Source organism: Tyto alba, unplaced genomic scaffold (assembly GCF_018691265.1).
Source record: "Tyto alba isolate M040663 unplaced genomic scaffold, T.alba_DEE_v4.0 Super-Scaffold_5, whole genome shotgun sequence".
Taxonomy (NCBI): domain Eukaryota; kingdom Metazoa; phylum Chordata; class Aves; order Strigiformes; family Tytonidae; genus Tyto; species Tyto alba.
In genome coordinates this window covers 13,104,255-13,116,590 of record NW_024881326.1, presented here as the reverse complement: position 1 = coordinate 13,116,590, position 12,336 = coordinate 13,104,255, and the positions used below count along the sequence as shown (strand labels likewise).

At 48.2% G+C, this 12,336-nt stretch overlaps 1 protein-coding gene across 1 annotated transcript; it reads right to left on the bottom strand.

Moving 5' to 3' along the window:
- Positions 1-214: 214 nt before the first annotated feature.
- Positions 215-12,069, bottom strand: LOC104358526 (probable G-protein coupled receptor 83). The gene is made up of 5 exons (XM_032996170.2): positions 12,007-12,069; positions 9,083-9,953; positions 8,288-8,413; positions 6,803-6,936; positions 215-1,828 (listed from the first exon to the last, which is right to left on the bottom strand). Exons 2-5 carry the CDS (start codon positions 9,464-9,466, stop codon positions 1,234-1,236), a joined length of 1,239 nt encoding a protein of 412 aa, XP_032852061.1. The 5' UTR covers positions 9,467-9,953; positions 12,007-12,069; the 3' UTR covers positions 215-1,233.
- Between the last annotated feature and the right edge of the window lie 267 nt (positions 12,070-12,336).

The following is a 12,336-nucleotide window of genomic DNA, read 5'->3' as shown; positions in this document are numbered from 1 at the left end:
GTCCATGCTCAAGCTCAACCAGGGAAGCTGAGAAGAGAAGTCTGGACTTTGTGGTCTTGGTGCAATTTTTGAGAGAGATGGTATGATGGAGAAAGTAACACTGCTGGCCAGGCCAGGAGGTCCTTCCAGTTCCTGTACCCCAGTGCCCAGCCATTGCTCCACACTGCTGTGAAGTCATGTAGCAATTCTGGTTTCTTTCTGCCTTTAATGTCTCTTTTCCCTGTCTTTTTCTTTTTTTTTTTTTTTTTCCCCCTCTCATGTACTAAATCTTTCCTTTGTTCTGTATCCTCTTTTCCACCTGCCTCCCAAGTATAGCTAAATTAAACTGTATTTTTACCAGGACTGTAAACAAAACCTTCCCTCTTAGTCTGAGTCAATTCCGTTGCTTAAATGAAACTCTTTTACAGCAATTAGTAATTATGGGGCACGATTTCATTCTTCAGTTAGTGAATGCTGCAGCCCTGATGAAATATTTTGTGGCCTTTTGTTTAGTGGCAGTGTAGCTTTATTTCCTGAATTAATATATTTATAATAAAACCAAACAGAAATTCTTAATGGACTAAATTTGTCTGCCCAAGTGCTGCCTGAGGCTGCTGCTGCTGACGCCCGGCGTGTGTTCCCGCTGCCCTCTCAGCTGGGGCTGGTTTTCAGCAGCTGGCTCTGCAGCTCCAGAAGCAGCAGAGGGAGTGAGGGGAGGAGGAGCAGCACTGTCTGAAGGAGGAATTGCTATTGACTGACCCTTACTTCTGCTGGGAAGCTTTAGTATACATTATCTGGGGAAACTCCACGTGGACAGAGTCAGCCTGGATGTCCAAGTCCTTCCTTCAAACACGTGTCAGAACGGGCCCATTTCTGTTGTTCTGCAAAGCCCCCGTGTCGTGGCACGTGTTACGAGTGCTGAGACAGGCCAGCGACTTGGGACAGTATGGTGGAATCCTGGGGGCCACTCCCTCTGCTAGTGATGAGAAACCCCCGAAAGCAAATCACCCTGTCTGTGGCCCTCTGTGTTCCCTGCACGTATATCTGTTCCTTGGACCAGCTGCAGCTGTGGGCTCGTGGGGAGGGTGCTCGAGAGGCTCTGTTCCCACTGCACTGAGTAAAGGGGGTGCTACCGCGATACAAGTCAAAAGTCAGTGGCAAAACACCAGAGCAGCAACATCAATTCCTGAGGAGAAACAGGGGGATGCCCTTTGATATTCACCAAATCCAGCTAACTCGCTTCGGCCCTTCAGCTCACAGGTCTGTGTTAGCTGTCTGGATGTTTACGGTGGAGCAAATGGTCTGCGAGGCTGGGGCCTTCCTGTACCTGGACTGCTCCATCCACGCCTCGTGGCAGGATGTCACCACGGGTGGCAGCACGTTCTCCTGAGCCTGAGGCACCTTCTGGCACATGCAGATCAGGGACTTGAGCTCCGAGCGGAAGCTCTCGTTCAGCCAGCAGTAGATGAAAGGGTTGTAGCAGGTGCTGCTCATGGCAAACCAGTGCAGGGCAAAATAGACGGAGTTCTTCGTCTTGATGCCTAGACTGGAGATGAGCACCACGTAGCAGTTGAGGGGGAACCAGCAGACAGCAAAAACCACCACCACCAGCATCAGCATCTTGATGCTCTTCTTCTTGTTCTTGTGGTGGGTGATATACTGCTGCGTGGTGATGTCTCCAATGGCGTTGCGGAGCCACAGCTTCTTGGCCAGGCGTGTGTAGGTGACAGTGATGATTAGCAGAGGCAGAAGGTAAAGAAGGAGAAAGGTAGACAGGTCTAGATACTTCCAGACCAGCTCTGCAGGCTCAGGAAAATCAGGGAGGCACAAACTCCGGACAGTGGCTTCCCTTGAAAAACAAAGAAACACATACATAACATAATAGATAATACATATTATCAGATACGCACAGTGGGGCTTTCACACCACCCACAACCACCTCCTCTGATTTTCAGTAGAGACAGAAGAGGGCCAGATATTGCTAATCTCAACAAAAGAAAGCTCGGTCAAACCTCTGTCTTCCAGAAAGTCTTCTTGTGATGTTCTCTGTGTCTGTCTCACCAATGATAAATCTGGCTACTCTGTATTGTTATCTCCTTTCCCCTGAGATTGTTGTGTTGTCTGATAAAAGAAATTCTTAGAAATACAAACTGGGATTTCCTCTAGAAGTTGAAGTTTATTTTAATTAAATGAGCCCCTCATGTCCCCTTAACATTGCAAAAATCACCCGTGATGGCCCATTTTTACAAAAGACACTACTGTGAAAGAAGCACTGTCCTGGCTGCATCTGCCCCTTCCTCGTGTGCACAGGCACAGAGTCACAGCAGCGCCAGTCTCCTCTTCCCCAAAAACCCAGTGCAGGAAGAGAGAGGGCAGTGGGTGAGACCTACTTAACTCCTGCTTTTCTCCAGTCCCATAGGTGATTCCTATGCACCTGGAAAAAGGACACATTATGCCCAGGTTTCCTTGAATGTGCCCACCCAAAATCCAGCCTGGGATGTGTTACTCCTCTTGCACGTGGGCAACGCAAACTGTTGTCTGGCCAAGCACAACTGACCTGATCTTCCCGGGACACGGCAGAGTCACAGCACGTGCTGGACCACTGCTGCAGCATGCTTGCAATAGCTCTGGCTTGTCTTTGCCAGGTTGGCTCTGCAGTCCATGCCCTACACGGGTACACTCGCTTTTTTGTGCCCCCGAGCAGGTACAGGACCCCTCAGCCAGAGCAGAGAAGTGCTGCAGCAGCTAGGAAGTCACAGCTGTTGGGGGTGGAAGGGGAAGGGTCTGCTGCGGGCTGTGTGAAAGACTCACAGGCATGACCCTACCTGCACAGGCAGGACTCCCTTCCTGTACTGACCATCCTGTTTCCATCAGCTTTTCAGGAGATAGGCTGTTAAAGCCTTATTGCCACATCTTAAAACAGGCATGATTATTAGAAAACCTGGTCATTTAACTCAAGTTTAACTAAAGCCTGACAGTTTAACATCTGATGGTTAACTAACAAAAAAGAACTGAGCGTAATTATATGTGACAGCTTATTTTAACAGCACTTCAGCAATCTGTCCCATTCAACCCAGTAGATCTAGGCTCTGTTTGCATACTCTGGCTGGCAGCAGCTCTCAGCTGATGCACCCCAGCACCCTCCACAGAGCACAATGTGTGCCCTCCACATCTCACAGCAGATATCTGGAAGTGATGAAACTTTAGGGGAAAGGAACACACGCACATTTATTTCCAGTAGATGTTTTCTCTTTTTCTTTCTCTTATTCCATTTTGCCCTTCTCTCAATACTTGTCCTCTTCTCACTCATATTCAACACAGACTGTAGTCCCTATCAAGCTGCATTATTCGTTGCAGTATTGATTAATATCTTTAATATCCTGTTTTCAACCTTGGAATCTGGCTTTTGAGCCACAAATAGAAGGCTGCTTGAAAACAGACGGCTATGAGGAGAGCCTGCGCAGAGCTGTCGGAGAGATGACAAAGGGCACAGGAGCAGAGCTCTGCCCAGTGCGGCTGTGGGGACCCTGGAGATGCTGCTTGAGAAGGGAACTGGCACAGAAGGGAAAATCATCCTTTCTGAACCACGCTCCTGACCTTTCCCTCCCCAGGATCTGGCTCGCCGCTGGCATGAGTGAGGCCAGCCCCTGCCTGCAGGCAGCTCTGCCTGCCTGCCACAGGCACCTCCCAAAGCAACCCCAGATCTGGCATGGCACCCAAGGTGATGCTGCAGTGCAGGATCAGAGCCACCACAGCTGAAGAGCAAAGCTGTAGGGAAAGAGCAGAAGTGATGGGGCGGGAGCAAGCTGTCATCCCTCGCTGCTCCCCTGGGAGCTGGCTGTTTGGGGAACACCTTGAGCTTGGGATGGGGTCTGGGCTGTGGCTGCTGGTGCTGGAGTACAGATGAAGCCTAGCGAGGGTGATACTTTAGTACTTGTGGAGCTTAAAAACACATTTTAACAGAGTGAGCAGCAGAGTAAGCCCACAGATAACAAAAAAAAACATTGCTGCCCCCCTTCCCTCTCACCCTTTAAAGGAGGCGTGCAAGTCTGTAGAACAGGCTCATGATGATTTCAGGAAACAGGCTAGTTGAGAGCAAAACCAGACAGGACGCTGTGTTTTGGTAAATTCTGGTATGACCTTGGACTTGGCCATACTGCCAAGAGGTTTGATGCTGGTAGAGCCTATGTTCTCCTGTCCCCAGAACACCAGCAGCTCTCTGGTGGGACTTCTCAGGAGCCCTTGACCCCACAGGAGCTATTATGAGCAATATTACAACCATGATTTTTATTCAACGGAAAGCAGGGATGAGAATAGCGTGTCCTGGAAGTCCTTATATCGCTGAACGGCCTCGTGCAGATGCGAGGCTCGGTTTCCTCTGGCCGTGCTGAAGGATGAACACAGACAGGTGCCGCGAAACAGATAGCGGCGTTTGTTCATTCATAAGCAATTTGCTCAGTAATACCCTGAACACAGCTGCGAAGCAATGCGAGTACAGGAGTAACCCAGCACTTTGTTTACAAAGTCTAAGCAGTTGAAGATACTATATCCCTCACAGAGGTGTCTCTCAGTCAATTCAATCACAAGGACAAGTAAGGAAGAGCTGTGAAGCCCCAAATTACACTCCCATTTTGTATAACCTCTTGTATACAAACAGCAATAAAAAGCCAGTGCAGGCAATGAAACACTCCCCCCGCCACACTAATGTGAGAGAAGTGGCTGTGCTGTAGGAAGACATTTGTCCTTTATATGAGAGCTCAGTATCTACAATAGAAATTTTTCACCTGCTGCCTATTACTGCCTCCTTACCCTGCTTCCTGGGTCACCACTCGCAGGGTGAAAATACTGCTCACTGTAAGATTATCCCCTCGGCCTCAAGTCCGGCATTCCTGCAAAATGCAGGCACTAGCAGCATGACACACCACCAGAAAAAAACATCAGTTTGTGCAGCATTATGAACTGTTTTTTAGGCAGGAGGAGTCATAGCAATGACACAGGCTGGTGAGGACAAGAGGACCAGGACAGGTTGGGTCCCATGGAGAAACAAAAGACTGCAAAGAAAAAACAGCCCAAAACTTCTGGTTCTTTCTTTTCCCCTGGTAGAGAGGATGACTTCCCAGCAATGAATGCCATCACTAGATTGGTTGGAAGGAGGGAAGATAAGCTTTTTCTTTTTTCATCTTTTTTTTTTTTTTCCCCTTTTCTTTTTTCCCCTCTAGATCAGAACTTTCACTTTCTGCTGATACTTCAGCAGTCCTCACACGGATGTGCAATTCCACTTCACCTCCTTTTAATAGCTTCTGCTGTTGTGTTCAGCCAAGCAAAGAGCTCCCTTCCTTGCCAGGCAAGGCAAAGCAGCACACTAAGACAACTTTGTTTCCCTGTTGAAGCATTGTTCCTCTCACTGCAGAGGAAGAGGTAGAAGCTTCTCTTTTGCTTTTCTTGCTTGTGTAACCTTGGGCAGAGAAACCTCAAGCTTTAAGAAAGGCTGGTCCTGTTTCATAAATCCAGATGGATGAAGTGCAAGGAAGCTAAAATGCGTAAATCAGCGTATGAAGTCTTGGAGATCTGAGGTTCGTGGCCCTGCTGACTCACAAAGGCGGTCCCCTCCTCCCTGTTCTTTCTGTATAGTCTTGCTAATGTCAGTATCAGATGTTTACACCATAAGTTTTATTTTCTTTCTTTTTCAAGCTGCAGCCTTGGCACTCTCTTTCCTCCTTGCCTGAGCAAGTTGGCTAGACATGGTCTTCTTAGGTCTAAAGAGCTCAGCAAGCATGAGCAGGAAAGAGGAAAGGCCCTCGGGGAAAAAATGGCCTTCTCTGGTGTTGTGGTTTGGGCCTGATCCGGCAACCAACCCCTGCAGCTAATCACCCTCCCTTCCCCCTCCCCACCTGGGAATGGGGGAGGGATTAGAGGGGTGAAGGGAGACTCGCAGGCTGAGATAAGAACAGTTTAATAATGGCAATAAAATGAGAACAATAACGATGATGGGGGAAAACAAAAAGAGATATATAAACAGGCGATGTACAGCGTAATTGCTCACCACCCACTAACCAATATCCAGCCTGTTCCCGGCCAGCGACCCCGAGATACCAAGATCCCGCAATCGCAATCCCGGAAGCGAGAGAGAGAGAGCTCCTTCCCAACCACCCCTCCTTTATACAGTGAGCATGACGTTCCATGGTATGGAATATTTCACTGGCCAGTTCGGGTCAGGTGCTGTGGCCGTGCTCCCTCCCTGCTCCCTGTGCCCTGGCGCACGGGCAGGACATGGAGAGTCGGAGCATCCTTGAAGTCTCGGCAGCAGCTGAAAACATCAGTGTGCTATCAGCATTCTTCCCATACCAAACCCAAAGCTAAATCCAAAACACAGCACTCATCTAGTCCCTGAAAAGGAATATTAACTCTATTTCAGCCCAAACTAAGACATCTGGACAAAGCCCCTCCTGGCAGCATCGTGACACTGGAGAAGTTTTGTTTCACCGACCTGCTGTGCCCTGGACAGGCTGTGCTGGCCGCCCGGCTGTGCCTGGAGCATGAGGCTGGGAGGGGAGACTCACCCCTCGTCCAGGCCTTTGGGAGATGGCAAAAGCAAACCCAGGCCCTGCGGATGTGCGTGCCCAGCGGTGAGCCAGGCTGCCCTTCCAGCAGGACAAGCCTCTGCCACGGGAGGTGAGATTTCAGCCACACACAAACTCACGCCAATTCTGCAAGGTCCTTCCCCGAGCCCGGGAGCCCTTCCAGCAGCTCTCACCGCTGAGAGCCACTGCCACACAGGGCTATCGGACCTCTTCACGCCTGCTTGGGAGGGAAAATAACTCACCTGTAATTATACTGGAAAAGCTGTTGATAGATGGCATGGGGTAAGGAGAAACAGGTTGCCATCAGCCAGATAACAGAGATGCTCAGCACTCCCTTTGTTAGTGACATCCTCTGCTTCAGCGGGTTCAGGATGACCTGCAACAGAGATTTCACTGAGACTCTGATCGCACAGAAAAGCAAAGTCCCTTCAGCAATGCACACTGCAGAGTGATTTTTTTAATGTGATCTAATGCTGTTAAGAAAATGACAGCCATGATTAGGAAAGTGTCCTGCTTACTAGAGTGATCTGGAAAATGGGAAACATTGAGCTTTTTAGTTTGCTCAGAAGTGCTTTCAAATAAACATTTTCCTCCATTTTTTTCTGTGGGGACCATTTTCCTTAAATTGTGGGTTACATTAGGTAGGGGAAAAAAAAGAAGATATCTACACGAGTCTCTTCACTTACAGGTATGTTTGTTTATTCTGTACGAATTTCATAAAGAAATGTCTCCTATTCTAGCTGAACCAATGAAGCTGAGCTCTCCTCACGTCTTTTGAGACATTAACTCACCTTTTATAAAATTTCCTTTTTTAGATGAAAAGGTAAAGAGTTTATAAAATCTGAGAGTCTGGAAGATACTATTTGACTGACAGTGCAGGAATTAAGGGTGATTGCTAGAGACAAGCACATGGCCTGGGCTGCCCTCGCTCCTGTACTGGTAATGCAGTGAGCATTTATTGGGCAGCTGATGCAGCCTGGCTGCAGGCAGATGGTGGCTACAGTCTTCTCACAGCTTTGAAGTGTCCTCCCAGTATTTCCAACAGAGATTTCCCGCTCTGCTGCTCCCCTTTATAGTGGTCCAGGATGAGTCCCATAGTTATGCCATGGGACTTTAGTCTCAGAATTTCCTTTTACTCCAGATGTCCTGCAGCTTGATGATGCAGCAAATGCCCAGCGGGAAAAGAAGAGCAAAAGAAGAAACAGGCAACTAAATCAGAATTTAAGCTCAGGATGCTACAGACTGGTGATCTATGGCCCTTGGGTGGTAAACTAAAAAGCTCAGAGAAGTTCCCTGCACAGCTGAAGCAACACTTTGCACTCAGCGTTGGCTCTGTTGTCTTTCATGGCCCCCCATGTAAAATAAAGCCTCTTGAATCAACTTGCCCTGTCATAGTTGGGGGCTAGGCTGGAGCTGGCTCTTCACAAACTAGTTGAAAAAGGTGCCCTCAACCCTTTTCCACTGAAAGTCTGGGAGCGTCCTCTGAAACCTGTGATGCCGCATTTTTGTTTTTTCCCTCCATCCCCACACCTGGAAGCCTACAGAAGTCCATCAAGCCTTTCTACCTCTGACACACAACGGGCAGCTTTGAATTTAGCTCCAGACCCTTCTCACTGGATATGGGGTTAATCCGCAAGATTCTGCCACTTTGAACCCATGGCATAATCGAGACTGATGGGGGCTTGGGAAGAGCCTTGTAGGGGAATGGTGGAGGGATGGCATTTTACCTGGTGCCTGTCCAGGGCGATGGCCGTCAGGGTCAGCGTGGAGACGTGGAGGGAGCAGTACTGCACAAAGCGGCTGATGTGACACATGGCCTTTCCAAAGATCCACGTGCTGTTCACAAACCGAACCTGAGGGGAAACCAGCATGTCATCGGCCAGCAAACATACTGAAGGCAAATCTACAGGGAAACTCCTTGGATTGCACCTGAGCTGGCACAGGGGGTTTGGCTGGCTAGGCAGCTCCAATTGAAACACAAAGAAAGATTAGCTACGTTGGATTTTGAAACACCTTTACATAAGAGTTTATAAGGTCAAAACCCACAGAGTAATTCAGTGGTGGTGTTACAGGCCTCTTGGTCTATTCGTATAAACACCATTTGTGAACAAAGGTAGTAACGTTTTCATTACAATAACTACTATATTCGGAAAAAGTGGGCCAAGTTTTGGTCCCATAATAAACCCCCCCCTTCAGGCCTGGAGAGATTTCACTGAAGACTTTACCTAACTCACAGCTCTAAAAAGCTTGACTACTTTCTTCCAGTCATCTGAGTATGACTGGCAGTCAAGTTGTTTTGTCCCACTAAGTTTTAAGCGTGACTCTCTAGTGCTCTCCTGCATGTACATTAAAAGTACGTGTTCATCCAGGCACTTATTCTGCATCCTCCAAGAAGCTCTTGCTCTGGTTTGGTGGCATAATTGGAAAGACTTTGGAGTCTTTTAGGAGACACAGAGTATAATGGAACATCCTCATGAGATACTCCCTTCCTGGCTGAAGGGACAGCACAGTGGGCCACTTACCAGGGTAAAAGGTGTGTTGAGCAGCGTGATCATAATGTCAGACACTGCCAAGTTGACGATGAAAAGGCTGGTGGCTGAGTGCATCCTCTTGTTCTTCAGCACCACGTGGCACACCAGCATGTTCCCAAAGAGAGACATGATGATAATGACTGAGTATGCCACAATTAGGAGAGCTTTCACTGTTGGTTTCTGGGATTCTGGCTCGTATTTAGCCAGCTTGGCAAATTTCTCCCACTCAAAAATGCGACTGTCTGTCCAGTTGAAGGTGGTCCTGTTGGTTGCTTGGTAGATTGACATGAATTCAGCCAAGGAAGAGTAATGGTCAAACTCCTCAAGAAAGCCCACCATATGTGACCTATATGACTGAAGCAGCAAGCGAGGCATGGTGGGTTAACCTAAGTCTTCACTCAGCTTGAGGCCGCTGGGATCGCAGCTCCCAGCTGACAAAGCAAGTGATCCATCAGCTTCACGGGCTTGGTTCTCTAGGAAGCTGGTGAAGATGCAGCTGTTGTTACAAACATCACCTTAAAAAGGAAAGCTGGAGGGAGCCTCTAAGGTGTGATGACTTCCCCAGGGGCAGAGGCGGCACCAGGGAGCAGTTCCAATGGGCACGGAAAGGGGCTGCTTTGGGATTGCCTGCTCTCAGCCCCTTCATATATCAAGAAGAGCAATAGCTCCACAGGCAGGCTGGAAATAACTAGTTGTTACATGTAGAAAATGTAGGAAAACCTCAGATGGGGTCTGAAGTTGCTTTAATCCCACCACAGCTTTTTCTTCTTTGTTCTCACCTAAGTACATTTTTCCTCCAAGTTCTACAGAAGGCTGAGCTGTTGGTGCTTTCATCCTCTACTTCAAAACACCTGGTTCTTTCCTGTGAAAATGTAAAGGCAGAGCCATTTGGAGGATCATTTTTAAGAGCAGAGGTAGCTTTTGTCTGTACCTAACCCCAGCAATTATCCTAAAGCGATTCAGAACCTGGAAATCACATCAGAAGTTGACTTTAGTCTATCTCATATTTTCTCCTCCAAACAACAACTGAATTTTGCTTCCAGTGTTTCAGTTTCAGGGAGAAAACAATCTTTCCTGCAAAAGGCGACACTTAGCAGTCACGGCATGCAGCTCACAGAGGAGGCCACTTAAACCATACACAAACAAACCAACAAACAATGCTAGATACACAAGAACCATCTCTGCTTCCTCACCTTTACTGATACCCATTTTTAGATATTTCTGGTGATTTTAAATTGCATTGATCTATTGATATTACATGGAACATATTAACTATGTAGACCAGTATTTACAGATCTGCTACATACACGAGGAGAAAGTCATTTAGAAGCTCTGCTGTGTTCTCCGACAGGGTGGCTGGTTTGTTTGGTACGTGCCATTCCTGTCAAGCCCCGTGGCCATGAGCACAAATCAATGGACCTCACATGGTGTGAGGGATTCACAAGCAGAGCTTTTAGTGTGCTAAAAGGCTCCCCCTGATCCCTTCCCACACAGCGGAGTGGCAGCCAGCTCGCTGCAAGGCAGGTGGGGGCTCGAAGCAGACATCCAGCAGCCTCCAAACCATCACACCACTCAGTCACGGTGATGGCCTTGGCTGCAAACACCACTAAGAGTCAGAGAGCAACTCTTTTTCTGATGGCAATAAGGTGCAGGGGACTGAGTGTGTTTGTACCCCTGCATTCCCATAACACAACCTGCTTTGGCTTGTCTACTTACTCTGGGGAGCATCGGGAATACCACAGGACCTATGAGAGGATGTGTCTCAAAAGCAAGTAGATGTTAAAGTAGCTTGGTGGGGTGGAAGGAGGGAGAAGTCATCCAGCAGACAGAGAGAACAAATCTTGAAAACAGGCATGGCTGTTTCCTGGGAAAATTTACGAGTGGAAGAAGACTGAGTAGGACAGAGAGCATAATAAGCACTCATGGATTCTGCTAAAGTAAAGAAGCTGTAATGCAGCAGGTCCCTGTACCATCAAAAAGCTGATCCATATGAAAGTTAAATAGACAGTGTTATCAGCCGGATCGGTTTCCTGACCCAACCCGCTGCATGGCTGAACTTTGTTCTTTCCCAGGAAGGGGCTAGGATCAAAGCATAGAATAAGAGTATCTCGAGTTGGAAGCAGCCCACAAGAATCATCGAGTCCAACTCCCTGCTCCTTGTAGGACTAGCAAATACTAAACTAAGAGCATCGTCCAGGTCCACCCTGAACTTGACAAGCTTGGCGCAGTGACCATTTGCCCGTGGAGCCCAAGGAGAATGGAAGAACTTAAGGTGATGGAACTGTAACCCGATTTCTGACACAGAATTTCTCCTCAGATCTTTCTATGCCCAGTAAAACATTACTTTCAGTAACTGTTGAAGCTCTTGGCATTGACTGCTGCCTTTAACAAGACGGCAGGTGCAGCAGAGAGGACTGCTGTTTTCCTGAAAAAGGGTGTGTTATTAATGCATGTTATCCTGATGAGTTGAAATACTCTGGTTTCATGCAGTAAGTGAGGCTACCTTTCAGTTTTCATAACTTGATATAAGCTGAGGGACCTGTGCAGGAGAGCCTAGCTCAGAGCAACCTTTCCCAGGTCTTCCAGCATCTGGTTCAAACAGGCTGACTGAACACTCCTGGCTGCTTCAGCGATGATTTCTTCCCCCTGCAGAAATGCAAACCTTCCACTCTAACACATTTAAAGGCGTCTTTCCAGCAGCACTCTGCCAGACGGTTTGAATTCTGAACAGGAATCAGCACTTCGCTCACTGAACCAGGTGAATCTTTATGTAACAGCATATATGTTGCAAGCACAAGTTACACACAGTTTCCCCCCACCCCCCCCCCCCCCCCCAAAAAAAAACACACAAAAAAAACCCAAACCCAAACAAAAACCCCAACCCAAATTGAGAAAACAAACCGACCACCACTTACCCCCCGCCATCCTGCCGCTCGCACCCCCTGCTCCCGATCCCACGGGGCAGCGGCGGCTCCTCCGCCTCCCGTGACCGGCCCCCCCGCCCGGCACGTGCGGAGCCGCCAATCCGGGCGCGGGGCGGGGCCGCGGCTCCATTCATTAAAAAAAAAAAAAAAAAAAAAAGCGCACCCCCCCGGCTGTGGCTCTTCTTAAACACTGGGTTTTGTTGTTTTTTTTTGTTTGTTTTGGTTTTTGTTTTTTGTTTGTTTGTTTTTTGTTGTTTGTTTTTTTTTTTTTTCCCCTCCGTTTTTGGCAAAGCTTTGCTGGCGGGCGCGGAGCCCCACTCT